This window comes from Condylura cristata, unplaced genomic scaffold (assembly GCF_000260355.1).
Source record: "Condylura cristata isolate star-nosed mole 26May11 unplaced genomic scaffold, ConCri1.0 scaffold00006, whole genome shotgun sequence".
NCBI classification, from domain to species: Eukaryota; Metazoa; Chordata; class Mammalia; order Eulipotyphla; family Talpidae; genus Condylura; species Condylura cristata.
Genome location: NW_004567107.1, coordinates 5,065,056 through 5,092,560, shown reverse-complemented (window position 1 = coordinate 5,092,560; position 27,505 = coordinate 5,065,056). Strand labels below are relative to the sequence as shown.

The 27,505-nt window shown below is 63.9% G+C and overlaps 1 protein-coding gene across 1 annotated transcript in view; it reads left to right on the top strand.

Annotated features, from left to right (window-relative positions):
• Nucleotides 1-27,297, top strand: part of RALGPS1 (Ral GEF with PH domain and SH3 binding motif 1) — a 188,019-nt gene extending 160,722 nt beyond the window's left edge. Inside the window, exons 12-20 of the mRNA XM_012721334.1 lie at nucleotides 3,808-3,934; nucleotides 5,075-5,232; nucleotides 6,939-6,990; nucleotides 14,958-15,041; nucleotides 15,981-16,086; nucleotides 17,637-17,729; nucleotides 17,878-17,983; nucleotides 19,526-19,617; nucleotides 22,980-27,297. Of these exons, the coding sequence (XP_012576788.1) occupies nucleotides 3,808-3,934; nucleotides 5,075-5,232; nucleotides 6,939-6,990; nucleotides 14,958-15,041; nucleotides 15,981-16,086; nucleotides 17,637-17,729; nucleotides 17,878-17,983; nucleotides 19,526-19,617; nucleotides 22,980-23,009 (848 nt within the window). The 3' untranslated portion in view covers nucleotides 23,010-27,297. The remainder of the gene's footprint in view (nucleotides 1-3,807; nucleotides 3,935-5,074; nucleotides 5,233-6,938; nucleotides 6,991-14,957; nucleotides 15,042-15,980; nucleotides 16,087-17,636; nucleotides 17,730-17,877; nucleotides 17,984-19,525; nucleotides 19,618-22,979) is intronic.
• The last annotated feature ends 208 nt before the right edge of the window (nucleotides 27,298-27,505 follow it).

Sequence of the window (27,505 nt, the reverse complement as noted above, 5' to 3'; positions counted from 1 at the left end):
TCATCAAAGTCCTCACTGCTGTCCGCTGTGACCCCTCGGGGGCGGGGGGCAGACCCATAGTTCTTTGCCCCATTTCTCTCTTCTGAGAAACGTACAGGCTGGACAGAAGCCATTTCTGGGCACGTCAGGCTCTTCGGCTGTGATTCACAGGAGAGGATAGTGTTCTGGCGCCGGCTGGTTGGCTGAGCAAGGAGGCAGGCTGGGCCTTCGGGCCAGAGGCAGGGGGGCGAGGCCTGGCCCCGGAGTGGGCGTGGCCTGCTCTGCAGGGTGGCGCTGAGCCTGGCCCGTGAGGCCCCCTTGGGAATGATGAGGGAGGCACAGAGCTCCCCGGCCATGGACAGTGGGGATTTTCTCGGCTACTTGTTCTGCTTACGCTTGTTTTACACAAGCTTGGCCTTTCCCGCCTGAGCACAAACACTGGTTCCCCAGGCTTAGTCGAAGGCCTTCCCTCTTCTCACTGGTCTCGCAGCCCTGGACACTGCCCACTGCCAGGGCTCCACAGGCCCCGGTCCTGACCAGCCCCGCGTGGCCGCCCACCGCCACCGGTGTCCTGTGCGCCTCCAGGGAGGCCCGTGGCCTCCGGGCCTCAGTCCCAACCTGCACTTCTCACCAGCCCCCACCCGCTCCCTGAGCAGATGCTCTGGCCTCTACCATGGGGACCCGGAGCCCCTCCTGGACGCCTCCCTTCTGCCTCTCCTCGTCCCCGCCTGCGGCCTGGGCCCTGCCCAGCTGGCCTGCACCAGCGCAGTCTGCTAGGGTGGGAATCGGGATACTTACTGCTCCTTCCTAACGGCCTCATTTCCCCTCATTAAACTCGGGGCTCCTCCAGACACCCCGTCGCTCTGGCCGTGACGGCCCCGCACACACACTCATGCGCCCACACCCTGAGCCCTCAGCTCCTCAGCCGCATGGCTTCTGCGGGTCCTCTGGCGGGTGCCGCGCCATGCTGAGGCTCGCGCGGGCTCTGTGCACGGGTGTTGGGCGCGGTCTCGGGCCCCTGCTGGACACTTGGGGCTGTCAGCGTCCAGTGGGTGACTCACTGCCCTCACCAGGCTTGCTGGACAGTTCTCCTTTCAACGTGGGTGAGCCCCCGGGGGTGGTGATCCGGCCACTGTCTCTGCCCCTCCCCAAGTGCCTCCTGCTTGTCCTGCCCCACCTCTGTCAAGGCAGAACAGCAGCTTTTCAACCCCTGAAGCAGAGGAGCTGACCTGCCTGAGGCCACTGAGCAGCCAGTGGCCGGCGCAGCGGGCTGCTGCCCCTGGGGTCCGGGGTCTTTGCTGTCAGCGGCCTGGCTTGGGCCGCCCGGCCCTTTCCTCTCCCAGGCTGCGAGGGGCCTTGGGGCAGCGTGTTGGCTTCTCGAGAGACGTGTAATGCAAACCAGGCTTTTTTCAACATGGTATCTCCTTCCCCACAGAGACTGTCAGTTCTCACATGTTCCAATAAAACGGCTAAAGAAACAGCCACTTAAAGAGCTTTAAAGATTATTCATGGAAAAATTATGCTGAGGAAAAATAGAGCAATCCTCTGAGATAGTCGGGCCCCACGGTCAGTTTTTCCAGCTGTTTGTGCCATATCAGGCAGGCAGCGGGACGCACTCTGCTGTGTGAGGCCGGGGCGGCTCGGGCCCGCCCCCGCCCTCCCCCAAGGACTCGGAGAAGCACACTCGCCCCCACCCGGCTCAGAAGCAGCCTGGGAGACACGGCCCCGTCACGTGGTGACCGCCGGACTTGCCGGGCGGGCACGTGCCGTCAGTAGCACAGTGTCACGTACTGGCAGGCAGGCCGTCCCGTCCCTGGGTCCCTGCTGAATGGAGACGCTTGTGCCTCCACACCAGACCCGAGCTGTGGGTCAGCAGTGCAGGGCGCGGCCCCCTGGGCCACACCAGCCCCCAGACTGCGCCAGGGAGGACCACGGCCCATCCTCGTCCCCCCCACCCCGGAGCCCAGCCTGGTCAAGGGGCACCGAGGCCAGCCTCCCTCCTACGGCCACCCCAGCAGCAAAGAGCAGGGGGCTGGTGGGCCAGGTCTCGCCCCGGAGGAAAATCATGAGCTGAGCAGGAGGCATCAAGGGTGAGAGGGAGGCTGGGGAAGCCTGCATGGAGCCACAGGAGGCGGCGGAGGGCGCCCCCGTCAGGGGCGGGCAGGAGGGGACGAGCGGGCCTTGAAGCGCCCAGCCCTCGCCTTGCAGCCCAGTAAAGGGCTGCAGACCAGCACCCCCGGCTTGCCCCGAGCCGTGGAGATACTGAAGCACCAGGTTGTCAGGAGCAGAGGGCGTAAGGGGTGTCAGCCTCCCTCCTCCCCGTGGCCCACCCCTGGAGGAAGCGCCTCCTGCTTGTCCTGCCACCTCAAACGTGTGCCCTTAGGTTTCCGCCAGCGCCTGGCCTTCGAAGGCCCACCACCCTGCCGCCCTGGCCCTGAGGGCGGTGTACCCCGTGGGAGTCCCGCCTTCCGCTTGGAGGGGTGTGTGGCCCTGGCTTGCTTACCTGGAACACAGGGCCACCGAGGGCCTCACCTGGGAGCTGCAGCTCACCAGGGGCGTCGCCCCCGCCCCAACCCCGGCCTCAGGGCACCTGGCCGCGGCCGCAGCACTGCTGCGGCCAGCACGTCTTCAGCTCTGTCACGGCCGCGGCCGCTCGCCGCCGCCATTATCACCGTGGCAGCACCGTGAGAGAGCTGCGCAGTGCTCTTCACCAGATGCTGCTGCGACCCCGGGGTGGGGGCCGGAGCGGCTCAGGCCGTGACCCCGCCCCGGCCTCTCGCAGGCAGGAGCGGCCGCCCTCTGTGTGGGTCACCGATTGAGCAATGTGTGCAAAATGAAAACAGAGCTCCCCTCGCCTCTGGGGCGGCCCACACGCGTCTTCCAGGACGAGCTCAGTTTCTGACCGGACTTAGAGCTGTTCGCCCAGGTGCCCGCAAGGTCACCTGGAGGCAACGTCCGGATGGTCTGGGCTGGCCCAGGAGCCCCGGTGAGGGCCGTGCGGGTTAGGAGCCACAGTCTCGGGAGGCGCGGGCAGCGCGGACCCCTCCCCGGAAACGCGTCACGAGGCTTAGACCCCACACTCCGGGGCCGGCCCCCGGCCCTTTCTGGGTGGCTGAAGTCCCGACCGAGAACCTCTCCTGTCTGGCGGGGCCTCGCCGACACCACCGTCACGCGTCACTCTGCTGGCGCCTGCTCTTCAGGCGTCGCTCACCTCCTGGAGCAGGACAAAGACGGCCTCCCCGCTCCTGCTGCAGGTGCCCAGGGTGCCGGCCCAGAGCCTGGCTTCCCCAAAGGGGAACCATGGGCCCGCGGGGCCCGAGGAGGGGAGGGCAGGGGGGCACGGGCTTCAGGAAAGGCTTCAAGAGGTGCCAGGCCCAGAAAAGTGGGGCCCTGTGACACCCCCGGTCTGCAGGAGTATAGCGAGGCAGCAGTACCCAAACCCGAGGGGAGAGGGTGAACCCCCTTTCTCCAGCTGAGCCCCTCCCTGCAGCCCATTTCTGCTGAGGCAGTGTGCAGAGAGCAGACTGGGCAGGCACAGGGGTGAAGCACCCCCAGAAGACACACCCAGCCGGTGGCTTTGCCAAGTCCCACCCCAGGGGCTGGGCTGCAGGCCTTACACCCACCCACACTCTCCCTTGGCCTCCCTGTCAGCCAGTGGGGCTGCCCAGTGGTGGGCAGGTGGCCTGCACCGGAGGACACTGATCCTGCAGCGGGGCAGCGGAGACCTGTGCCTCCATTGCAGGCACGCGGGGCTGGGGGGTCCTCCCTCGCCCACACTGGGCCCCCTCACCCCACCGCATCCCTGTGTCACTCTCTCTCTGTTCCCAGGCCCCTCCGCGGGTACCAGCTCAGCGAGGTTCGGCCGGCGGCCCACCTGTCCTGACGCATCCGTTGCTGGAGGCCTCCCGACGCCCCCAGTCCCGCGACACAGGAAGAGCCACAGCCTGGGCAACAAGTGGGTGACCAAGTGCCCCCACCCTGTGGGCTCTCGGCGAGCGGCATGCGGGGCGTGGGGGGGCGTTTGCCCACCCATCCTCTGGGGCTTGCGGCTGGGGCTCTTGGTATCCCTGGCTGGTGCCCTCCCTCAGGCTGGCACGGGCTGGCACGGACGGCTCCGGCAGTGCCGGCGGGGCTGGGCGACGCGGGCTGTGCTCTGGTGGTGGCGGGCGGGACGCCGCACTTAGCCGCAGGTGGAGGGAGGTGGCGGGCAGAGCCCTGGGGTGGTCTGCCAGGATCCAAGTCCAGTGGACAGTGGCCGTCCTCCGGAATGGCGCTGGGCGTGTCTTGTTGCCACTCTGGCCCGAGTCTGCAGAGAGCCTGTGGAGCAGCGAGGTGCCACTGGTTGACCACGCCCTAGGGGCAGATGCCGGGGGACATGTGTGGTCCTCTACGTCACCAGGGCTACATGATGCTGGGTCCCCTTCGTGGGCCTGGTCCCCAGGGTGTTGGGCGCAGGTTCCTGACGGCTGGCTCCTTCCTTCCCTCCCTCGGTCCCTCCATCTTCCATCCTTCGCTTCCTCCCACCACTAAGACACAGGCCTCGGCCCCAGGCTGGCCCTGAGCTGCTCGCGGGCTGGAGGACGGCGGTTGCTCTCGAGCGTGCGGTCTTGCTCTGTGCAGACACTGCTGGTGCTGCCAGGCTCTTTCTCCTGAGCCCACGCAGGCCTCCGAGAGAGGCACTCTGCTCGGCTCTGGCCCCGTGACCAGGCCATGGGGCCACAGGCCGGGCACCTTGCCGCGGAGAGCAAGGTCAGAGCGGGGGTCTGGACCGGTGTGCGACTGTAGAGCCAGACGCGGACCGCAGGGCCCCGTGGCCCCGCCTGTCAGCACCATCTGTCTGCTCGCTTGGGCCTCACCGTCATCTGGGAGACAGGCAGGACAGCCGGGGAGCCTTCTTCCCCAACTGACAGATGGGGAAACTGAGGCTCAGGAGAGGGACGGCTTGCCCAAGGTCGCACGGCAGGCAGGCAGGCTGCAGGCGCACTGTGGGGCGGGCGGGTCCTCCTCACAGCCTCGCCCTCCCCCTGCCCAGGCGGGCGGCGCCCTGGCCCGCAGATAAGGAGCTTTGCCTTCTCTCTTCCTTTCCGTTTTCCAGTATGATGTGTCAGTTGAGTGTAGTTGAGAGTAAAAGTGCGACATTCCCATCGGAGAAAGCGAGGCACCTGCTGGACGACAGTGTCCTAGAGCCCCGCAGCCCCCGCAGGGGCCTCCCCCTCACCTCCTCCTCCGCGGTCACCAATGGACTCTCCCTAGGTAAGCGTGAAGCGTCTCCGGCCTGCACACCGCAGTGGGGCTCGGCCAGTGTGTGCTCCGTGTCTGTCTCTGTCACCCCGCAGAGGGGCCTCTGCTTCCCGACCTCCAGGGCTCCCCCGCGCCCGGGGCCCTCATCCGCGAGCACCCCCAAGTGTGGCAGGCAGGCCGCGGAGGGCCGGCGGGCGCCCGGCCTGGGCCAGCGGGACCAGCGGGACCTCACTTCCTTGCCTTTGCCCTGAGGGCCCGGAGTTAGGGGGGCTGAAAAACGGAGCCCCGGCGACGAAGTCCCACGTCTCAGCTTCAGCCAGAGATGGCAGCTCCGCCAGCGGAAGGGCAGACGGTGGCGCTGAGGCTGGGGCGGGGAGCGGGCGGGGGCTGAGGCGGCGCGGGCGCCGTCCCGCGAGGCCAGGCCAGGCCACAGGCGGGCCCCCCGCCCCCTCGGTGTGCTGTGCTTCTGTGGTCTGTGTCTGTCTGTCCGTCTGACCCCCCAGCTGCCAGCTGGGGGCTGGGGCTGGCAAGGACCCTCTGTGGGGCAGGGCCCGGAGCCCGGGTGACGGGGCAGGAACAGTGGGCCGGACTCGTGTCCCACGTCCCCGGTAACGAGACCAGTCTCAGGGCAGCTGCCCTGCGTGGAAAACCTGTGACAAGCACGGCCCGTCGGTCCGTATGAGGGAGGGCCCCTAGGTGGTCGCAGTTGGGGGCGCAAGGCAGCTCGGGGTGGGCAGGGGCTGCTTGGAGGAAGGTCTGGGCCGCAGCTGGGGAAGGCTGGCGTAGCCAGGCCGCAGGCTTCTCCTCGGAACGCTGACGGGCATCTCAGGGGCGGCCTCTGCGGGCTTCTGAGGATCCACTCTGGGGAGTGCCGGTCCAAGAGCTCTCAGCGGGGCAGCGGGGCAGCTGTTCCCCGTCCAGGAAACTTTGCGAGCTGGCCGTGCTATTCCTGCGCCCGAAGGCTGAGTCAGGCCAGCGACGTGCTCGCTGTCCAGGCCGGCGAGCCCCGGGCAGCAGCTCGGCGCCTCTGCTCAGGCAGCTCCGGTATTTTTTCTGCTCAGAACTGATAGGTGGACGCCAGTTGGTGCCGTTTGGAGCTGGGCTGGCCCCCTCCATCCTTCGTGAGGGCCGTTCCTCCAACAGGTTCCCAAGGCCTGAGGCCTCCCCCAGCCCCATTCCCACTGCCCAGCCTCGGGGCCAGCAGGCCACCTCACACGGCACCTCTGGTCACTAAAGTGACAGGAGAAACCTTTACTGTCAGGCTGTGGAGTGTCCTCCCCGCCTCGATACAGGGCATCCAGGAGCCCCAGAGGGAGGGCGCCGGCCCAGGGGAAGTGGGCGCTGGCCTGCTCTTGGGGAAATGGCTGCTTACAGGCAAGGCCTGTCCCAGCACAGGCGTCACCTGGACCCGGCCGGAGGCCGGGGACCCAGGCCCCAGGGCCAGCAGCTCCAGACTTCAGGGACGAGTGGGAAGGGAGTGGGGGGCCCAGGGGTATGGGAGCAGGCTGGTTCTCTCGATCCCCACCCCCCAGGGCAGTCAGACAGCGGCAGCAGTGGCTAGAGCCGCACACCGTGCCCTGATGCCCACGGGGTGAGTTTGCCGCCTCTCAGGCCCCATGGAGCCCAGGACCTGCGCTTGGTGACCAGGAGCGCAGGCCCTCTGGGGTCGGCTCCCCCTGCAAGGCCCCGGTGCTCACTGATCTGTGTTCCTTTTCCAGGCAGTAGTGAGAGCTCAGAGTTTAGTGAAGAGATGTCTTCAGGGCTGGAAAGGTGAGTGTGCCTGAGGGAGCTGAAGCCAGGCTCGGGCAGGGCAGCCCTCCCCCCTCCCCCCACCAGCCCCTGGCCCAGCCCGCTGAGGCTGCGCTGGGCATCTCGAGACAGGGTCGGCTAGGAGAGGCGGGAGAGCAGGTGGGCATGGGCCAGCACGCAGGCCCCGTGCTCCGAGCAGCCCCCCTCGTCCCCTGTCTAGCCCAGAGCTGCCCAACAGAGTTGACGTGCCATGAGGGTTCTCGGAGCCAGAATGGGCCTGGTCTGGAGACGGGCGTGTGGCTCCTCCTGGTGGGGTCTGAGAGTGTTGCAGCCACATGGGCTCTGGCCGCCGTGGGGGGGACAGAAGTGGCCACCGCTGCCCTGCACCCCCTTAGGTGCCTCAGCCCAGAGCTTGTCTCCCTGTGCCCATCTGCCCCCGGGATGCGCCCACTGCCCCCGCTCACGTACCAAGGCTCCGCGGACCCGGGGTCCCTGGGGAAGCAGGGGCGGCAAGTGGAGAGGCCCCACGGCCTGGTGCCACCAGAGGTCAAGGGCGTCTGAGGGAGCAGGGAGACGCCCGGGGAGGGACACACGGCGCTGCAGAGAGGCGCCTGGTGGGGGCCTGGCACGCGCTCACACACGCACCACGCCACAGCCATGGGGCACCGCTCGCACGTGGACACGCGTGCTCCGCCCCTGGGCTGTTGCCTCCTGCCTGCCCTGAGCCCACAGTCGTGAGATGGCCTGAGAGGAGGCAGCGTCCGTCCCCCCGGCCCCGCCATCCTCACAGGGCAGAGGGGCAGCGGGTGACCGCGGCCTTGGTGAGCCTGGCCTCGCCCTGCTTTCCGGGCCCCAGAGCCCACTCCACACATGGCAGCCAGGCACCGGAGGGGGGCGGTGACCCGTCCTGCCTGACCCTCCTCGGGGCAGAGCAGAGCCAAACCCTGAGCGCCAGACCCTCGGGCCCACCTCTGTGTCCCTCTGTGCCCCAGCCTGGTCCAGAGGGCGCCAGGACAGCTAAAGGGCCTAGCCCTGCACCGGTCAGTCGGTCTTTCTGTCCTTGCGAAGCCAGAGAGGGGGAGAGGAGCCCGGAGGCTCCACCCTCGTTCCCCTCCAGGTACCTGGGGGAGGCTTGGCGGTCCCCACCAGGGAGCCCTCGCTCTGGGCCACCCAGAACACCAGACGGGCTCAAGGGCAGATGCCAGCTCCCTCAAGGGCAGATGCCAGGCCTGGGGTGAGCCTGAAGAAGGGGCTGCAAGCCAGGCCACCCCGCCCCAGGCCTGGAGGTGACAGTGGGGGAGAGGCAGGCGCAGGGCCAAGGGCTCATCGCTCACGCCCCTCACTGGGTAGCTGTTGGGGAGTGGCCGCTCGCTGCCAGGCACCTTGCTGGTCACTGAGGGCAGCAGAGGCTATTCCTGCTACGTGCCCAAGCAGGGGCTGAGCGACCAGGAAGAGGGCGGTGGGCGTTTCCTGCTGCTAGGCCAGACGACTCAGTTCAGGCCTGACCGCTGAAAGCTGTGGCCTTTCTCTTTTATCTCTTTGTCTTAGAATTTAGCCTGAGGGTCACTGTCCACCTGACTTTCCATACATTATAGTGCTTTGGGGTGGGACCTGCTGCCCTGCTGGTCACGGTCAGCTCCCAGCACAGGGCCCGGCCGTTCCTCCAGCAGGCCCCTCTCGCCGAAGCTGGGGCGGCGGCCGGTGTCACTCCAGAGCTGCAAAGGTTCTTTGGAGCCAGGTGAGTCTCCACCTTGGAGACCCCGCCAGCCTTCCCGGGAGACCCTGCAAGAATGTAGCAGGGTCTGCCCCTTTACACCTGCCGCGGTGTCAGAGCCATGGGTGCAGGAGAGGGCCAGCCCGCCGAAGAGTGAGGGCTGAGAGAGGAGGTGATTCTGGCTCCTGTCGCCCAGAGGCCAGGCAGGGGCGGGGGTGGGGAGGCTTTCCCGCAGACCGGCAGCTTAGGGCCCACTGAACCTTCAACCGAAACCTCCCAGTCCCCACCCTGGTGACAAGCTTGGCCCAGGCCAGGAGGAGCCTGGGCGAAGGGCAGGGACCCCCGCCCGCACACGCATGTGGTTTGAGGACACTTAGTCACCCTCTGCGCCTCCGTGAGCAGGTGGGCGCCAGCGCCCCGAGGCCCAGCGAGGGTGCGCTCACCGGCCCGGCCTGTGAGTCCACCGTCCTGCCTTTGCCGCCTGTTGGCCCAAAGACCATCCCTGGTGGCTGTGCCCTGTGGTGCCCTCCCGTGCCAGCCTGGAAGGGCGTCCCAGGCCCACGGGCGCCCGGCTCGTGGCGCTGCACTGCGGGGTGTGCCGGACACCAGGGCCCTCCTCCTCCTCCTGCCCTGTCCGTCTCAGCCTCAGCAAGGTCACAGGAGCCTGCGTACGGGGCGGCCGCGAGCAGGCGGGGTGGGGAGGTGCTGGTCAGGCTCAGCCCGGCTTCAGGACCCACGTGAGGCCCAAGTGGTGGTCCTGGGTCAGGGCTCCCAGAGCCAGAGACAGAGTCTCGGGGAGACAGACGGGGGGCGGGCTGCAGCCCTCACTTCCCTCCCTCCGTGTCTGGGAAGGACTGTCTTTCCTGAGCCCAGAGTAAGCCTCGGGCTGCTGACATGGAGAGCGGAAGGCTGGGTGTTAGTCAGGAGCTCTGAAAAGGCTCTTCTCGATGCCCGAATGGTAAGGCGAGTGTTGGCGCTAAGGCGAGAAGGAGGTTGTCAACCTACGAGTTAAATTTTGAACTGTGTGCGTGCGGAAATCCAGAGGCTCGCGCCGTGATCCCTCTGAGACGTAGGATTAGCCAGTGAGTCTCCTCCCTCTCTCCCTCTGTTCTCCAAGTTTTCCGCAGTGGGCAAATGTCTTTTTCTCTATCGAGAAAAAAATAGCATTTGACTTTCTTGAAGAAGATACCGTCAGAAAGTCTCTGCTGGGCTGTCGGCGGTGAGTGAGAAGTCGGGGGGCCGCTGCCCTCGCCGGCTCCGTCCTCGCTAGCGAGCGTGGCCTGTGCGCGGAGGCCCTGGCCTGGCCCTGGTGTGGCGGTGGGATACGGGGAGCCGGTCTGGGAGCCCCGTGGGCAGGGGAAACCCCTCTGGTGAAGGCGGGGAGGAGCCTGACAGCTCCTCCGAGGCCGGGACACTGCTGGGTAGTGATGCCCGGCCCGCGGGGGTCCTGAGGCCTGCCGCCCAGGCCAGCGTGACGGCAGTCGGACAGCGGGTCCCGGGTGGCTTTCTGGAAGCCTTGCTGGTTAAGAGATACCCAAGCACACTTGGGGAAGAGGACCACTGTGGGTCCTCACGGGGGCGACTGTCTCCCAGGGTCCCTGTGGAGAGACAGGGCATGGCGCACCCTGGCCCGGAGCCGGCGTGCCTCTCCAGTGAGAGGCGGTGGTCTGGCTTCCGGGCATGGCCAGCAGTGGGGGGTGGGGGGACCGAGGTCAGGACCGCCTTGGGCACGTCCCTGGCCCTCTCTGCGCCCCGGGCTCCTCACCTCACGGGAGATACCCAGCGTGTGGCTGGGGTACCCCCCGCCTCTGGGTTCTCACACTTCCGTTCAGCAGGCATCACCTGTTGCCAGCCAGAGAGTGAGCTGGGGCCCACGCTGGGCGGGGTGCGAGGACACCCCCACAGCAGCGCCGTCGTCCAGAGCCGGGTGGGCTGGGTACGGCCCCCCGCCAGCCCCGCGGGCCTCCAGGGTGGACTGACCGTGGGGCCCCTCTAACGGGGGCTGCGCATGGCGGGCGCCCCGGCGCCTCGGGGTAGAGGAGGTGCAGGAGGCAGCCCCTGCCCTGTGAGCCCGCTGCGCCTTTCAGCACGGTGGCTAACACAGTGTCTGTGAGGCACCGGGGAAGTGGCGCCATGGCCAGAGGGCCCAGACCTGCTGCCCAGCTCAGGCACGCCTTTCCTTCTTGAGAGCCCAGGAGCCTGGTGGACGCTCTGGCTGGCTGGCCGGCTGGGGTAAAAGGTGCGTCTCGGCTCCAAACTGCAGCTTTTCAGGAGAGCGCGGCCAAGCCAGGGCCTCCGGGGGTGAGGCGGCCACCTGGCCACCAGGTAGCCCGAGAGCGGCTGTTCAGAGGCCCCTACGCCCACACACCCGCAGCGGGGCCCAGGCACTCCCAGGCGTGTGGCCTGCTCTGCCCAGCCCCCTCGGGGGACAGTCCTGCTGGATGACTCTCCACGCTTCCAGTCTTGGTGTCCCCCAGAGAGGCCAACTCCTTGCTGTCGGCAGACTGAAGTCTGGGAAGGGAGGACGCCCGGCAGGGGCGGGGGCTGGTCCCTGGGGCTTTGGCGTGACCTTGTTCTCGGGCCCCACAGACAAGGGGCTGGGCCCTGTCCGCCAGCGGCTGCCAGTTCACAGGCAGCTGAGGAATCTCTGCTCACAGCCTCTGCTCAGGGTCTACAACCCTCCAAGTTGCGCTGGCAGGGACGCCCCCAGCCTGGCAGAATTCAGGGGACAGCTTCATATGCGCACACGAGGCTGAATCCTCGGGACGGATGGCCTCCCCGCGGGGCACCGGTGCTGGCGGCACTGGCGTGACGTCTGGACGCTCCCAGCACAGTCCTGCCGTGACACGGGGGAACAGGAGCTCTGTCTGCTAAGACAAAGTACTGAGCCCTCAACAGAGATAGTACCCAAGGCTCCCCCTGCTCCCCACCTCCTAGAGCAGCAATAGCAGCAACACAGGGCTTATGAAATGGAACCCCCAATATACCTCATGTGTACCTCGAAAGCAGTTGAGTATCACACCTGCCCTGGCTGATCCGAATTCCTCTTGGCCCGCCCTCTGGCTGCTGCCACCTCGACAGTGCCACCCACTGTGCCGCTTCTAGTGTCGTGACCTTGGGCAAGCAGTTCTGCCTCTCCAGGCCTCGGTTCTTTATCTATAAGGTGGGAATCAGAATAGAGCCGACCTCACGGTCCTGTGTGCTAAGCAAAGTAGAGAACTCTGCTTAGCACATCACCTGTCACCCGTCATCATCTTCATCCGGTCATCACCATCAGCATCGTAACTGCCATCATCATATCACCCCTTCGTCCTGTCACCATCGCCATCACCATCACCATCACCACCACCACCATCATCGAGACCTTTGGGACTAACGTATTCTACTGGGTTGCCAGCCTGGATCTTCCCCAGACCAGACTTCCCCTGAGAAAGGGTGCCTCCTCCCTCAGCCCCCAAGATCCACCCCTGAGAGGGAACGGCGAAAGGCCTCCTGGGAAACGTTCCCCGCATGATGCTGGAGAAGGTGTATCTGTGACTCTGGAGTGGGAACCCCCATATTAGTCAGAGAAATCCTGTGATTTCTGGGGTTTACCAGAGACCATTGCCTGTTCGTTTTGCAATTTGGGCCCTGAAAATCCTATAACAAACCTTCCCATGGAGAAGGAATCGGGAAGAAAGAGAAGTGATCGCATTTTCTGGGTCCAGTGGCTGAAGATACTGACTCCTCTGCTGACACTCCCCTGCCTGGGCTAGCGGGAGCCCCCCACACGCACGCACACCCACACACTCAACTCAGCCCTGCAGGGTTCACCGTCGGGGCAAGGCTGGATCCCCCTGTAAGTGGCTGGGGGGCCAGGAGGAGGCTCGGTCACCGTCACACTGCCCTCCGAGGCCGCTCCCTCCCCAGCCCCAGAGGAAGCCAGTCCTCTTCCACTGTGGGGCAGCTGGACTGACGTGAGCCGACTTTTCTGGGCGCCTGCCTCTCCATTCCGAATGTCAGGTCAGTGGGGTGGGGTGGAGCCTCAGTTTCCTCCTCTAAATTAGTTGGGGTGGGAGGGAGCACCTCTCAGAGTTGGGGAGGACTCGTGGGGTGGGGACTGGGTGTCTCCAGTGAGCCATCAGCCAGTGGCAGCTCTTCAACCACCTGAAGAACGCACCACGTGACCGCCGAGGGGCCAGGCACCTGCGAGGTGACCCAGCCGGGAGAGCCTCATGGCCGCCAGCCTCACAGACGCTGCAAAGCCTGCTGCGTGTGGGCTGCGGCAGGGCCTGCCAGCCAGTGTTGCTCTGAACCAGCCACGCGGGGCTGGCTCCCCACACTGGCCCAGGCCCACGGCAGATCCTGCCACCTGCCCGCCTCTCCAGGCTCCAGAAGCTGTGGGAGGAGCTTGGGCTACAGCCAGACAGACCTGAGGCCAGTCAGGCTTTGTGAGGTGCGCGCCTCACCGGGCAAGTGTCTTCACATTCTGAGCCTGTTTCCCCGTGGTGGGGAAGACAGTGGGGTTTCCGCAGATCTAGGGTGAGTGCCATGGCCCTGAGCATGCGAGCACTCACTGGTGACTGATCCCTCCACGAGCCGCCCGCCCCCACGCCCCACCTGTCCGTGCACCTGGGACTCCTCCCTCCTTCAGGAAGAACACGAGGAGAGGCTGCCGGGGTGCCGGGTCGGTGGGAGGGGCTGCTTGCACGCCCCCGCAGTGCACGGTATGCCTGAGCTTCTGCTACGCAGGCTGCGTGGACCGTCCCCAGAAGTCGGGGAGCAGGACGGAGGGCCGGTAGCAGCACTGACCGCATCGCTGCCCAGAGGCACCGCTAGTCGCTACAGACAGACGGCGGCCCGGGAGAGGGGCCGTGAGAGGACGCCGGGGAGGGCTGCTCAGCGTGGGTCTCTGGCCTCTGGCCAGCCCCTCAAGCCCCAAGGGCGGTGACTGTCAGACTCTGCCCTGACTTCTGGAAACCCCAGGTCTGTGGCCGGGAGGAGAGCAGCCCTGGAGGCCGGCTGTTGCCAGCCCCCGGTGAGCAGGAGGTTGTGACAGGTTGAAGAGCCACGCCCAGCTGGCAGGCCGGGACGAGCGATGCGGCGGTGGGGAACCGTGGCGCTTGTGCGTGCGTGGCTTCCCACAAAGGAGAGCACGTTCCGGCGTGTCGCGTGACTGCACGCCGGCCTCTCCGCACAGGAGAGAGGAGGCGCCCTGACCTGTGGGCTGGGTGGGACGGGCCCCTGACCGCCACCTGCCGTGGGGTATGGCGGGGGCAGGCCCGAGACCGACTTTCCAGGACTCAGGCGACCAAGCACACGCTCTTCACAGAGGAGAGCAGCTGTTGGCAGGAGGGTGGGCACTGGGGCAGACACCCCGGGACTTGGGCCCTCGCGTGGCGGGCCCCAGACGATCCCCAAGAGCAGTTCCTCCTCGGGAAGAGGACAGCACGGCCCCTGGCGGAGGAGTCTGAGCTGCACTATGCAGACGGAGCACGCGATGAGGGCGGGTGCCCGCCGGCCACGGGGGTCCGGAGCCCTGGGCCACGTGCCCAGCCTGGCACGGCAGCGGGCGACAGAGGGGCCTCTGGCAGGGAGTCCGGCCCGGGCCAGGGCAGGAGCTCTGGCTTTTTGAGTGTGGTTACGTCGCCAGGCCAGGGGGCAAGGACAGCTGTAGCTCGGGGCTGGCCAGGCTGCAGGGCGGAGGAGGCTGGAGGAGGGAGTGGACGCAGGACGCGGCTCTGAGGGGAGAGAGCAGGGCCAGCTCCCGCCGAAAGGTTAAGCAGTGAAAGGGTCGCTGCTGGGTGCTGGGATGAGAAGCTGGAGGAGCAGGCTGGACACAAGCCATGGGAGGCCACAGCGCAGGTTTGCAGGGACTGTCCAGAGGAGAGGGCGGAGCGCTCGGGAGAGCCCGGTGTCGCGCTTGCCCTCCCCGGCCCGACGCCGAGGCTGCCCGGGTCTGTCTGGGCGTGCGCCTCGAAGTGTCTCGAGCTCACCTTGGCAGGGGTGGGCGCCAGGTCTGGTCACCCCTTTGCGCTGGAAGGGTGGCTGTCCAAGTCAAAGGTGAAGGCATCGTTAGCTGCAGGCTGGGGACCTCTCCAGGCGCAGACTCTGGGAGCCTCCTGTTCACTGGCAGCCCCAGATGTGCCCCAGATGTGCTTACAGCGTGACGGGGGCAGGGGCGGCTGGGCGTCCGGGCGCCGGAGCTCACGGCACACGTGGCCCGGGTGCTCCGGCCGCCTCGGAGGACCTGGTCTTTGGACTGCTGCTAAAATTCAGCCCTCTCCCTCCGAAGCAGGGGGCGCCTCTACGCCACACTGGGGCCCAACTGGCGGGTTCCGGTCCGGAATTCTCCCAGAACCCGGAGCTGCGTCTACAGGTACTCACTTACTCGCTTACCTTCACTGGGGGACAAAGCTGCCGGGCGCCTGCGGGGGTAGGCAGACCAGACGGGGCGCACCTCAGCGGGTGAGGCCAGTGCTACAGGAGATGCCCAGCGGAGGGGCACAGGTGTGCGGAGGAGGTGGGGGAGGGGAGGGGGCAGGAAAGGCTGCCTGACATAAGACTGGAAGGACCTGGGGAGCCACCGACCCTGTAACGGGAGGAGGGGGCATGTGGGGAAATAGGAGTGTAAGAAGTCAGACGGGGCGGCCGCCTGCCTGGAGAGGAGGGCCCCCCCCCCTGTGCTGACTTGCAGGGGGCGTGGGGGTGATGTCCGGTGGGGCCCATGGGCAGCGGTCAGACAGATTTAGGGTGAGGCTTGATTAGGTTGTGGGGATGAAGCAGTAAGAGCAGAAACACCACGGGCACGCCCTCACCTCCCCGACAGGGTGCTGGCGGGTGGTGGAGGAGGAGCGGTGGGGGAAGGGGTGCTGGGGGAGGCCCAGCAACAGCGCCCCGCCTCTGCTTGGGAGACAGGCCTGGGCTGGTGAGGCACTTGCGTGTCTTCGCCCATAGGTGGCGCCTGAGTGCGACAGTGGGAAGGAGCTGGGAGGAAAAGATGGGACCCGGGGCCCCTGGTCTCCTCACTGGGGCCCCTCTCCCGGCCCTTGCTGCTGCTCCACACAGGAGGGGGGGCCGCTTGGGCACCAAGCTCCCTGGTAGAAAGGGAGCCCCAGGGGAGCGCCAGGAGGCAGCCTCTGCGGCCACAGGCGAGCCAGCTGGCTCACGGGGTTGGTCAGCTGGAGCTGTGCAGCCCCAGCAGGGTGGGGGCGGGGGTGCGCCAGGGCCGCCTCCTGCCCTCCGCCGTCCCCCTCCCTGGCCTTGCCCAGCACTGGAACACCCCAGGGGTGAGCTCGGACGGGTGCTGTCCCCACAGCCCTGCTGGCCCGTGCATCTGCGCGCCGGGGAGCTCAGCAGCGGTGCCCACCATGGAGGGGCCCCTGAGAAGGAAGACCCTGCTGAAGGAGGGCCGGAGGCCGGCGGTAAGTGCCACTCGCCAGCCACGCGGGGCGATGACCGCTCCCACAGCGCCAGGAGGTCAGCGGTCCTGGTCCTGGGGAGCCGGGAGCGGCCAGCGGCGCGGCAGCACGCACCCGAGCGTGGCCGCTAGCTTGCCGCCGAGTGGCAGCCTGAGGCCTGGGGTCGGGGTGCCAGCCCCCACAGGGCCACAGGGCCGCGGGGCCCAGCGCAGCCCCAGAGCAGGGCGGCTGTCCTCTAGGCCCGCGTTTACCAGGAAGCCACAGGTGCCCAGGTGGCGCTGCCTCACGACCCCCGGCGGGGCGCGCCCTGACCCCCCAGAGGCCTCGCTCTGCGCCCGGAGCGTCCGCGCCAGTGCCCGGCAGCGGTCTGCAGGCAGCGCGTGTCGCCTGCCCTCCCAGCCGGGCCCTCTTGCCCCATCGCTGCCCACAGGGCCCCGGAGACCCCGGGGGAGCCCCTCGCCCAGCTGCTGCCTCTGGATGCTTCTGTCTAACGGTGTCAGGTGGTGTGCGGGTGCAGAGGGGACCACCCCAGCACCCCACTGTGGGGCCGCAGTGGCGGCGCCCTAAAGGCAGTGCTTTCCCGAACGCTGGCAGCGGGGAGCCCCTGGAGGGACACGAGCAGAATCCTCACGTAGGCTAGAGTAGCCTGGGAAATGTCAGCACGCGTGGCAGCACGAAAGGTAAGCGTGGCTTCACGAACCTGCTGAGGGCTGTTGGACGCACGTGGTGTACACCTGTGGGTGTCGGTCAAGGTGTGGAAACTCTGTTCTCACCTTCGGCGGGCGAGCGGCCCCCCAGCTGGAGAGAGGCCTGGCAGGCCGTGACACAGCACACCGGGACCAGAGGGTGGGTCCACCTAGGCAGGACCTGGAGGCCGCTGAAGTGGGTGTCCCCAAAACAAGGAGCAGAACGCACGGCGGGACTCCTGCCGTTACCCCTAAAGATACAGAACCCCTGCGCGTGAGGCCACAAAGGCCCGGAAGCATTGCTAGGCGTCGCCAGCCGGGCCCCGCTGCGGCCTGCAGCTCTGTGAGGCAGGCTTAGCTTGTCTGTGCCTTTTAAATGTTTGCCCCCGGGCCCTCCCTGGTGGTGTGTCAGGGTAGAGCGCAGCACTGCAAGCTGGCCACAGCCGCTTCAGTGCAGAGTTCGATCCTCGGCCCCGGAGGTGTGACCCACATGGCACCGCAGGCCTCTCCTGACCCACCCGCTGCTCCCCTCAGCGGTGTCTTCTTCGATCTGCCTGTCCTGCTCCCCACTCTGTCTCTGGTGAATCCTCTCACCCCCTGTGCTCTGGCCTGTACCCCAGCTCTGTATGCAGAGATAAATACATCTTAAAAAAAAAATTCGTTTTCCTCATCCAGGACATTCTTGGTCCCAGACCACCACCCTGGGCTTTGCCCGGGCAAGGGCAGAGCCTGTCCAGAGAGGGGTAGGCCTGGGGCAAGGCCCTGAGCAGACGTGGTCGGAGGGGAGGCCGGGGCCAGTGGAGGGCGCCTTCTGCCCGCGGGGCTGGGTCTGCAACCGCAGGGTCCTCACTGCCCGCTCCTCCGCAGCTGTCCTCGTGGACCAGGTACTGGGTCACACTCGCGGGGTCCACCCTCCTGTACTACGGCGCCAAGTCCCTGCGGGGCACAGACCGAAAACACGTAAGTTCCAGGACGGCCGGAGCGTGCTGGGGCCTCCCCTAGTGTCACGTGTGGGCGTGGTGGGGGCGGGAGGACGGGGCGGGAAGGGGTCTGCTGCCGCCTCGGGCCGGGGGCGAGCTCCTCAGGCTGTGCCGCTGCTCTTCCCCAGTACAAATCCACACCCGGCAAAAAGGTCTCGGTGGTGGGCTGGATGGTGCAGCTGCCTGACGACCCGGAGCACCCAGACATCTTCCAGCTGAATAACCCCGACAAAGGTAGGCGCGTCCCGGGGCCGCGGCCCAGGCCTGCTCCTGGCTCTGCCCCGCTTTCCCCTCTGCTGAGGTACATTTGGAAATAGCAGGGACGTCTGCGACGGCTGCTGTCTCTCTGACTCGGGTTGAGCGTCCCACGGGCCGTGCGCATGGCGGCGGCGTGTCCCCGAGCAGAGGGCACAGCACAGCAGTGTGCAAGGCGCCTGGCCGCAGGAATCTCTGTTGGGGCCTCACCTGCAGCCGCTCGGGGCCCAGCACCACCACCCCGCAGCTGTCGCCTCAGGGTCTGGGGATAAGTGATGTGATGCCGGCTGAGGCGCCCGGCCCGCGGCTGGAAGGGCCTTGTGCCCCGGGCTGTCTGTGCCTGCAACCCCCAAATCAGAGGAGAGCCTTTGACCGAGGCTCCGGCTTGAACTTGCGCCGTCCTCGCCGCCGCGCCCTCCTTCCCCTGCGGCCACGCTGGAAGAGGAGGCGTGGGCGCCAGCCGCTCTCGTGGCCAGAAAAGGCCACACTAGTCCCCCGGGCAGCATGTGTTGCAGGCCAGTTGCCCCGTGGCCGGGCTGTGGGCTCTCGGCTGGCACACTTCTCACCACGAAAGCCCTACCTCAGGGTCCGAGTACATCAAGCCAGCTGGGGGGCTGGTGAAAGTTGCAGCCTGGATTCAGTGAATCTGGGGTGGGGACGAAGCATCTCTCTCCATTTCTAACAAGCTCCCAAATAAGACAGGCTGCTGCTGGCCGGGAGGCCACTCGCGAGTGTCAGGGTCCTCATGTTGTCCGCTGGAAAGTAAGGTGGCCATGAGCCTCAGGGAGCCCCGGGTGGCGGGGCGAGGCAGACGCACCGGTCCGGGGGTATCCGAGTGAACACCCATACGGGTGCCCGAGCCGCTGAGCGCAGGCGGTTCTTGCTTGCGACTCGGGGTCTGGCTGCGGGTGGCTTCTTGCAAAGTGGGGCTGTGCCCGCCAAGCTGGCCCCGAGGACCTGTGCCCTGGGGTGCACAGGCCATTTGCGGGCCTTAACCCAGCGGACAGCGCTGTCCCCAAGCAGAGAGAAATGGCCAGAACCCAGGGAGGCTGTGAACGTGAGGGGGGACGCGGCCTCTGTCCTCGCGGACTGCCAGCCCCCACTCAAGGGTCCGCGCCGCCTGTTCACCTGCAAGGCGCCGAGCAGGCGGCTCGTAGGTGCAGGCAGGGCTGCCTCGCACCTCTGCTGCCACCTGCGGTCTGCAGGCCGCCCGGCCTCGTGCACGCGTCTGAAGACGCCGGGGTCAGACTGAGCCCCCATTTGTTTCTCCATAGTTGGACCACTGTGTTTTCATGTTAGTGTTACCGACTTCCTTTGGATTTTATTGTATTCACTTAAAATTTTATTCTGGGGAGGGCCCCAGGCATCCGCAGTGGAGCCGTGGGCTCGGGACAGCCCGAGACCAGGGGTTCCCTCCACTTAGCCTCCCACAGGTGTGTCCCCTTCACATCTACCCCCGGGCCGCAGCCAGCGGGCCCTTCCCAGGAGCCTCTCGGTAACCTCCGGCGTCTCCACCTGCAGGCAATGTTTACAAGTTCCAGGCTGGCTCCCGCTTCCACGCGATCCTGTGGCACAAGCACTTGGACGATGCGTGTAAGAGCAACAGGCCTCAGGTACAGTCCCCAAGGCCTTGCTGGTCACTCCCCCTTCCACCCCCGGGCCCTAGCCAACAGGCTTCCTACCCTCAGAGCCTGTCAGCTCTCGGGCCAGCCTTCCCCCTGAGACAGAGCGCCCCTGCTGAGCAGACTCCTGAGCCTGTTCAGACCAGAACCTTGAAGCTGGTCCTGTGTCTTCCCACTAAAGGAAACGCCACAGAAACATCCCCCTGGGGGAGAACCAGGTGCAGCGTCTGTCTAGATCATCCCCTGAAAAGCTGGTTTCTTGGGAATTCTCCCACCAGGTCCGGGCCCCTGGAGTAACAGTAAAGCTGAGGCGTTGAGGGCCAGCCGTGGGCCAGGCCAGGCGCTGAGGAGCGGGGCGCTCCTTGACAGCGTAGCACCTCCGATCTGCTGGGCCTGGCTCGGATCGGCTCCCGCCCCGGGCGCCCCTCTCTGAGCCAGTCATTATTCAAAGTGCTTTACTTGCAGGGACTGGCCGAATCCTCCCAACATTCCTGGGAGGTAAGTTCTCTGCTGTCTCCACTTCATGCTGAGGACACAGGCTCAGAGTGCAGGCGCCTGTGTGAGGTGCCAGGAGCAGGGAGCCCGGCCCGGGGCTGGCTGCCACCGGAGGCTGCTTCCCTCAGGCCCCTCAGCCCCTGTGGGAGAGCTGAAGGCCCAGAAGCACTGCCCTGGCTCCTCCTCCCTCCCGCCCTGGGTGGGTGGCGAAGCGTTCAGCCTGCCGGGCCAGGACGGTGCTCCTGTCCCTGGGTGCCCTCTCCGTGTGCCCTGGGGATCAGCCAGAAGATGGGTCTGAGGAGCTGAGCCCCCCTCACTCTGAGGAGAGAGCACCAGGGCAAGTGGTGGAGGAGGAGTGGGAGCAGCTGGTCAGCGCAGCTGAGTCTTGAGGACCCTGGCAAAGGCGAGATCACGCTAGGGGTTCAGGCGCCCGCACGGGCTGGTGCCGGAGCCGCACAGACTTCTGGGCCGCGGAGCCGTGGCGGCCTGTCGGGGGCTCCGTGTCCTGCTTGGTCCTGCTCAGCACTTGCACCTGTGACACGGATGAGACGGCGCGCTGGGGTTCAGGGCGCCCCGGGGCTCTGACCAGAGGCAGGGGAGCCCCAGGCCTGGGCACACACGACAAGCCATCGGATTACAGATGGTGAAAAACTAGAAAGCAGCATTAGCAGATAATCCTTGAGGAACTACAACAGTAGGGACAACATGGGTCAACTGAGGGCTCGCAGGGAAGCGTCAGGTGACCTCTGTGGGCCCTGGGCTCACCGGCCTGCCTGGCACGTGGGCCTGGGCTCACCGGCCTGCCTGGCACGTGGGCCTGGGCTCACCGGCCTGCCTGGCACGTGGGCCTGTGCTCGTGCTCCCTGATGGGAGCAGACCCGTGTTCTTGGGACGCTGCCCGGCCCTGTGGTGCCCGGCACGCAGGACAGCAGGGAGAGAGATGAAGGCAGGCGAGCAGACTGCCCCAAGGAGCTCAAGGCACGAGCCAGACCGTGTGGCCGTGTGCACAGGTTGAGCTCGCGCGCTAAGGGACGCACGTGTCTACTGTGGCCTCGTAGGTATACCAGAAGCTCTAGTCCCGCGGCTCCAGAGCAGCAAGTGATGTAATTGCCCCTTGAGGGGGACACCAGGGGGCTGGTGGACGGTGCCCTCAAGGTGATGCGAGGTACCTCAAGCAAGGCCTTGAGGCCGGACTGGGGTCACGTTAAGAGCGGCAGGGCTTCCCACCTCCTTTGTGCTGGGCCCGCGGTGTGTGTCTGGGGCTCCTCACCGCTCTGAGCACCTCCCTGAGAACACAGCACTGCTCTGGTGGCCCGGGGCTGTGGCCGGGAGGAGGGCTGCTCCGAGCCTGGCCACCTGGAGGGGCCGGGAAGGCGGAGGCCGTGGGCGCTGCCCTGTGCCCCAGGAGCAGCGGTGAGAGCGTGAGTGAGCCGGGGCCCAGACTCAGCCCTCCCGGCAGGCAGCAGCCGGCTGAGCGCGCGTTTCCGTTTCTAGTTTCTTGGGAGGACGAAAGCGCTGACTCGGTGCCGGTGCCGGCAGGTTTAGTGCAGGGGCGAGGTCTGGCTCTTGGGTAGATTTTCACTGGATTTTCTGGCCCAGGAGAGGGGATCTTCCATCTTGTTGCTCTGTGCTCCTGTGTCCACACCACCCTGCTGTGTGTAATAATGGAAACCTGGCTCAGCTAAATTCTGAGTGGAGAGCTCTCTGCAGATCACCGCCCGCCGCCCGTCCGTGGGGTGGCCCCGGAGGCAGAGGCCGTGGAGGCCAAGTCTCTGTTACCCCGATGAGCGCTGTCTTTTTCTGGGCTCTCCTAACACTGAGCACGCTCAGGCCACCCTTCCACGCGACAGCCCAGCCTCCCTCCTGCTGTTCGCCTGCTTCCTGCCCTTTACACAGCTGGTACCTGTACATGGCTCCCTGATACCTTGTGTGGGGTGCATTTTTGGACATGTTTTTTATAAGTAGAAACACGACCAGCCTCTTCTGGCCCAGTGCACTCCCAAGAGTCACTTGCGTCCATGTGAGGGTCCACGTGTGCACACTGACCCGTATTTCAGTTCTCTGTCGTTGCCCCATGGTGCTCTCAGCTTCCCGCTGTTTGAACAGGCTCCCGTGGCTGTTAGGACGACGTCCTGGTGCGAGGAAGTGCATTTTTTCTAATTCATCATTTTGACCAAGTTGACACCAAGATGGATGTGTTTGGGCTGAAATTGCTTGCAATCAGGTCCCCTGGGTCCCCTCAGGGTGCTGGGGAGGCGGGGTGGGGGTGGAGTGGGTGTTAGCAGTTTTGAGAGCAGGGAAGAACCTGGCCTCGGGGCTGGGGGTCTCCTCAGTAAAGGGAGCTGGGATCTCGTCCAGGGGACACAGCCACGAGAAGGTCTTGGGGCTCCCACTACCCCCAGACTTCCTCCCTCTTCTGTGCTTCCACTCACCAGTTCCTCCTTCCTCTAGCCAGCCTCCTGTCACTTGCCCCCCCCGCCCTCCAGAGCAGACACTGCACCCCATAAGCTTTGTCCCCTTCAGGGGCACTTTTATCTGGTCAGAGGTTGGGAGCTCGGCTCCGCCGTCCTGTGCTCACCTCTCTGAGCCTCAGTCTCCTCATCTTTAGACTGGGGGTGACCTGGCATCTGCCTCCTGGGGTAGCTGTGAGGGTGGAGTCCACGGTGCGTAGGGAGAGTCCAACAGGGCACGCAGTGACCCCCACAAGGGGGGACAGTTCTTACTGCCCTTCCCTCTGCCTGCCTGACCCGCTCAGACACTGCCTCCCTGGGAAATGTTTGCTCCCCACCCTGAGCGGCCCCCCTTCCCCCCTCCCAAAAGGTTGGAACTCTGACCAGAGGCTGAGCTTTCTCTTCTAGGTACCTGCAAACCTTATGTCATTTGAATAAGTCTCTGCAAGACTTGGCGTGACTTCAAAGGCTTCTGGGAGCCCGGCCCGGAACTGGGGGTGAAGCGCAGGTCCCGGGCACAGGCTGTTGCCCAGGGTGCTGGGAGACTCACAGCCGGACTCCAGGGGACGTGGCGGGCAGCCTCACCATCCAGAGTGCTCCGCTGGCCTGGGATCCACCCGGGTGCGGATCCCCAGAGACGCTGCCCACACACCCACTCTGCAGCGCCCCTTCTGGGCTGTGGTTGGACCCCAGACTGTACACCCTGCCCTGCCCTCCCTCTCTGGGCCCTCGACCTTCCACCAGCTGCTGCTGCTTCTACTGGAGAGCGTTGGCCCAGCCGGGCCCTGAGTGTGTTCTCCTGCACAAGAGTGGACCGTGTGAGCCTGCACGAGGGGCCAGAGAAGGGACAGGCCGCAGAACTGGCTTTTTACACCCCAAGTGCGCGGGGCCACTCGCCCACGGGGCCGCCTCAGATTTTGTATCCCCCCCGAAGCGTCCTCTGCGTGTGCGTGCCGTGGATGTGTGCGTGCGAGCCGGCGAGTGTGACCTCTTCAAGAAACATGCATTTTGGCACAAGACTTGTGACATCACACACTTCATCGGCGTGGAGGCCCTGCTTCAGCCGTCCGTGATGGCCTCGGCCTCCGAGGAAGCTCAGCGTGGAGCCCGGACCCTCCTGGGCTGAGGGTCCCCTGCATTCCTTCACTGTAAACAAACAATGCCTTAAATTGTGTCTCGCTTTCTGTTCCTATGGGTGCTATTCATCTGGAAGGCTGCTCCCCGGCCCCCGGCTCCCTTCCGAGCCTTGTTGATGTGGCTCTTCTGAGACAGGACCCGGCTTCAGGACTGTGGACTGGGCCGCTGGCCTGCGGCTTCCTCCGGTCCTCCCCTCCAGCTCCCCGCCGTGGCAGAACCGGAAGTCGTGATCTTCCTGCTTCCCCGAAGCGGCCTGGAGGCGCAGGCTCACGCGGCGGCCACGCAGAGGCTACTGCGCACCGCCTTCCCGCAGGGCCAGGCTGTTGCCCTGACCTCTCACCCCTTTGCCTCCACTGCCAGGGCAGGGCCCCCTGGGGTTCCTGGTGATGCTAGGGAGCTGAGTGACCCTGAGGCCTTAAGCGCCCCCAGTCTTGCCCCCCAACGCAGTCACCAGCAAGTTCTCCATCATCCGGGTCCAAGGGCGCAATTGTTGATGACCATGGTGATGAGCGAGCAAAGGCCTGGGAAGTGGACAGTCCAAGCTCCATCTTCAGTTAAGAGACAGATGAAGGTCCTTTCTCTGTCACTTTGTCCTATTTTAAGTGACTTTTATTTTGCACAAATACATTTTTATTCAAAGTAATGAATAAAGATTAGCTTTAAGGTAGCTTTATCCCCATAGCTTTTCTCCCTCTCTCCCTCCCTCCCTCTCATCTGAGTGTCCCTAGTTCTGAAAAGGAAGCCCTTGAGTGGTTTTCCAGAAGACACTGAATTTCTGGGTCCTTGTGGGGAACATGGTTTCAGTGCTCACTCAATCAGATATCAAACTCCCCTTAAAAATGTCTGGGCAAGATGCTGCCAACCAACATCTTAACAGTGGACTGTAACAGGTCAGTTCACAGAGGACCCACCTCGGTATTTTGATCCAACAGTGAAAAACTTTCTGAAAATGGAAAGAAGTGTGCGGCCCTAGATGTCATAGGGCCTTGCTCTGGGGTGGGTCTCTCTGGGCTCAGTCACTAACTGTTTGGAGTAAAGACTAGAATACTTCGGTGCCAGGAGAAACTCCAGAGGCAGAAGTCAATGCTGCCAGGCCTTGGGCCTAAAGGTTGAGCACGCCAGCTGCCGCCAGGCCCGGACGCCTGTGCCTGACACATCCGAGGAGCCCTCTGGGCATCTCGAGGCTGGGCCAGCCCTGCACTCTGCACCCCCGTCCTGCTGTGACTGACATTGAATCTGTCTGCTCACTCTTCAAGTCTGAGGCTTGGAGGAAAATGTGAAACTGGAGCGCCAGTGACCTCTTTCCCTTGGGCTTCCCTGTCTTCATGCTGGCCTGGTTTTGTGCACATCAAGTATTTTAGATGCCAATCCCCAAACCTCAGCGTGGCAGGCTCTGGCTCTCCAACTTTTCTTCCCTTTATAGACACCCTTTATCTTTCACAAGTGTTTTCCTCTGAGCCTAATTTTGAAATAGCACAACCGCAATTCATTTCAAAGTGCTTCGTCTGCTCATTAATTGACACCAATTGAGGGGACCCCACATCCCCTCCTGGAAGCACCCTTAACTTGGACTCTGAAGGAATCTATTTAGGACTTTGTTGGCAACGCCTCATGAAAGTGGTGAGAACACGGAACATGCCAGAAGTGTCCTGGACCTGAGCCGAAGGACAGCTGCCTCCACAGCATGTGAGTCGAGGGCTGTGACCTCTGTGGCAGTGTTGGTGTGTCCTGCAGGCTGCAGGGGAGGGGCGGTGGGGAACAGGACTAGCCCCCCAACGGGAAAGTCAACGGCTGATTTCTGGTCTTGCTCCCCGATTGTAAAGCAGCGGGGGTCACACACCTTGCATGCTTATGCTGTATCTTTATTTTTAAGCAAACAGATCATGGCACCCCAACATGGAAATTCTAGAATGTTGTCTGCAAACTGTGGAGTAGGCAGCCAGTCTCTCTCTATGGTCCCCCCCAAACAGCCTACTTCTCCCTTGAAGTAATTCTTGCCTCTCAAAGGTGGACACATTTTGTGATTCAAAGTTAGCCAAGTGCATCCTGACAACCGAAATCCTTCATGGGGGACTGATTCGGTGCCAAGTGTTCTGAGTGTCCTCAGTGACAGTGTGTGACCTCCCTCCCCATCTGGAGGATGCCCATTCGCTGCCACTGTGGAACCCAGAGAGGAAAGAACCCCTCTCTCTTGCCAGCTGCTTTTCGAAAGCACTTATTTCTCACGAAGATGGCCAGTGTTTCTTTCATCATCTCCCTCCCACCTCCTGAGCCCAAGAAGTTTATCTATTAGGGTGCCGAACAGAAAATGGTCTGTGGAAGTGGGGCACCGTTAGCAAATAAGGGGAGTTCAGAGCCCTTCACTTACCTTATCGGCATTTGTAACCAGGTGACTTGCTCAAAACACAACCTTCTTTTTTGTGAGTTCTGAAATGACTTTAACAAGCCCCATATCTTCCTGACATTGGGTCATTTCATGTTTAAAAAAGGAAAACAACTGCAGGAGTCCCCTTGAAATCACGGTCCTTCTCACAGCCACCCACGCACACATTCCTAAAGACCTCTAGAGTGTTTCCTGCGCGCCTGGCCGTACCGAATGTCAGCGGCCGAGAACAAGACAGACCTGACCCCTGCCCTTCCAGAGCTGGCCACTCAGCAAGCAGAGCCTCTCGCCGGCCACCTCAGCACACCCTGTGCAGACTGCTCCAGAAGGGCTTCACAAGACTCCACAGGCTGCAGAGCTCGACCTGTGCATTCCGCTTTGGTGACAGCTAGATGGAGTGGCAGTCCCAGCGGCTGGACGTCACAGGACAACCGCCCAGTGCCACGGTTGGGCACGCTGAGGTCCCCGAGGTGGCAAGAGGGAGGAGGCTGAATGTTGACAGTATTTACCTCCGAGTTTTCCTTGGTTTTGATTTCAGTGTTAAATACAAGAACAGCATGAGTGCAAGCTGCATTTCCTTGGGTGTTGAAACTTGGACCGTGAGCCAGCTGGCAGCTCTGTGCAGCACAAGTACCTGTATTTGGGGACACCCCAAATCCCTGCTCTTGGCGGCAACACGATGGATCGATCATCTGTTCATTCTATCAGCATTCATCTCTTTATCCATTTCTGAACGAGTATGGCCATTCAGTAATGAAACAATAGTAATTAATTTATTAGTGTGGTGTAATCTTTAATCAAGTTTGTGCCAAAATGCATGGTTTTCCACTTAGCATTCAGAATGTTGCATAGACAGTAGTTTTCAATTTCTTATATATCCTCCAAAGTAAGTTGGAAATCAGTTTCAACGTTTTAATTCGTTTCTTGTTGAATCTGTCGCACTCTCCCGGGCTGTCTCTTTTTATTTTTTCCAGCAGGCCCTGCATGCGCTTGTGTAAGGACTCTCTCTAATTCCTGTGAATTGTCTCACCTGCCGTAACCACTGAACATCAGCCCTTCATGGGATTATTTAGATTTTTTTGGTGAAGTATTTTGTTACCTCAGTCTTGTATCAAGTTGCTGTATTTTTCAGCTTGTTACACTGATAATTGTTTCACTAATTAAATACTTTAATGTACAAACATCTTTGTTTACTTTGAAATTAAATGTGTTTTCCAATGACTGTTGTTTAATTTATTAAAGTCACCCGCATTTACTTACCAAATGGCGAGGTGAAGGAGGCGTGGTACACTCAGAACCCAGCTAAGAAGTTACTGGAACATGAATGACTTCCAGGAAGGGACAGAGCCAGTGTGGGCACCAGGGGAGAAAGGGAGGCGAGATCCCGTGTGGATTTAAAGGGCAGGGGCATTTG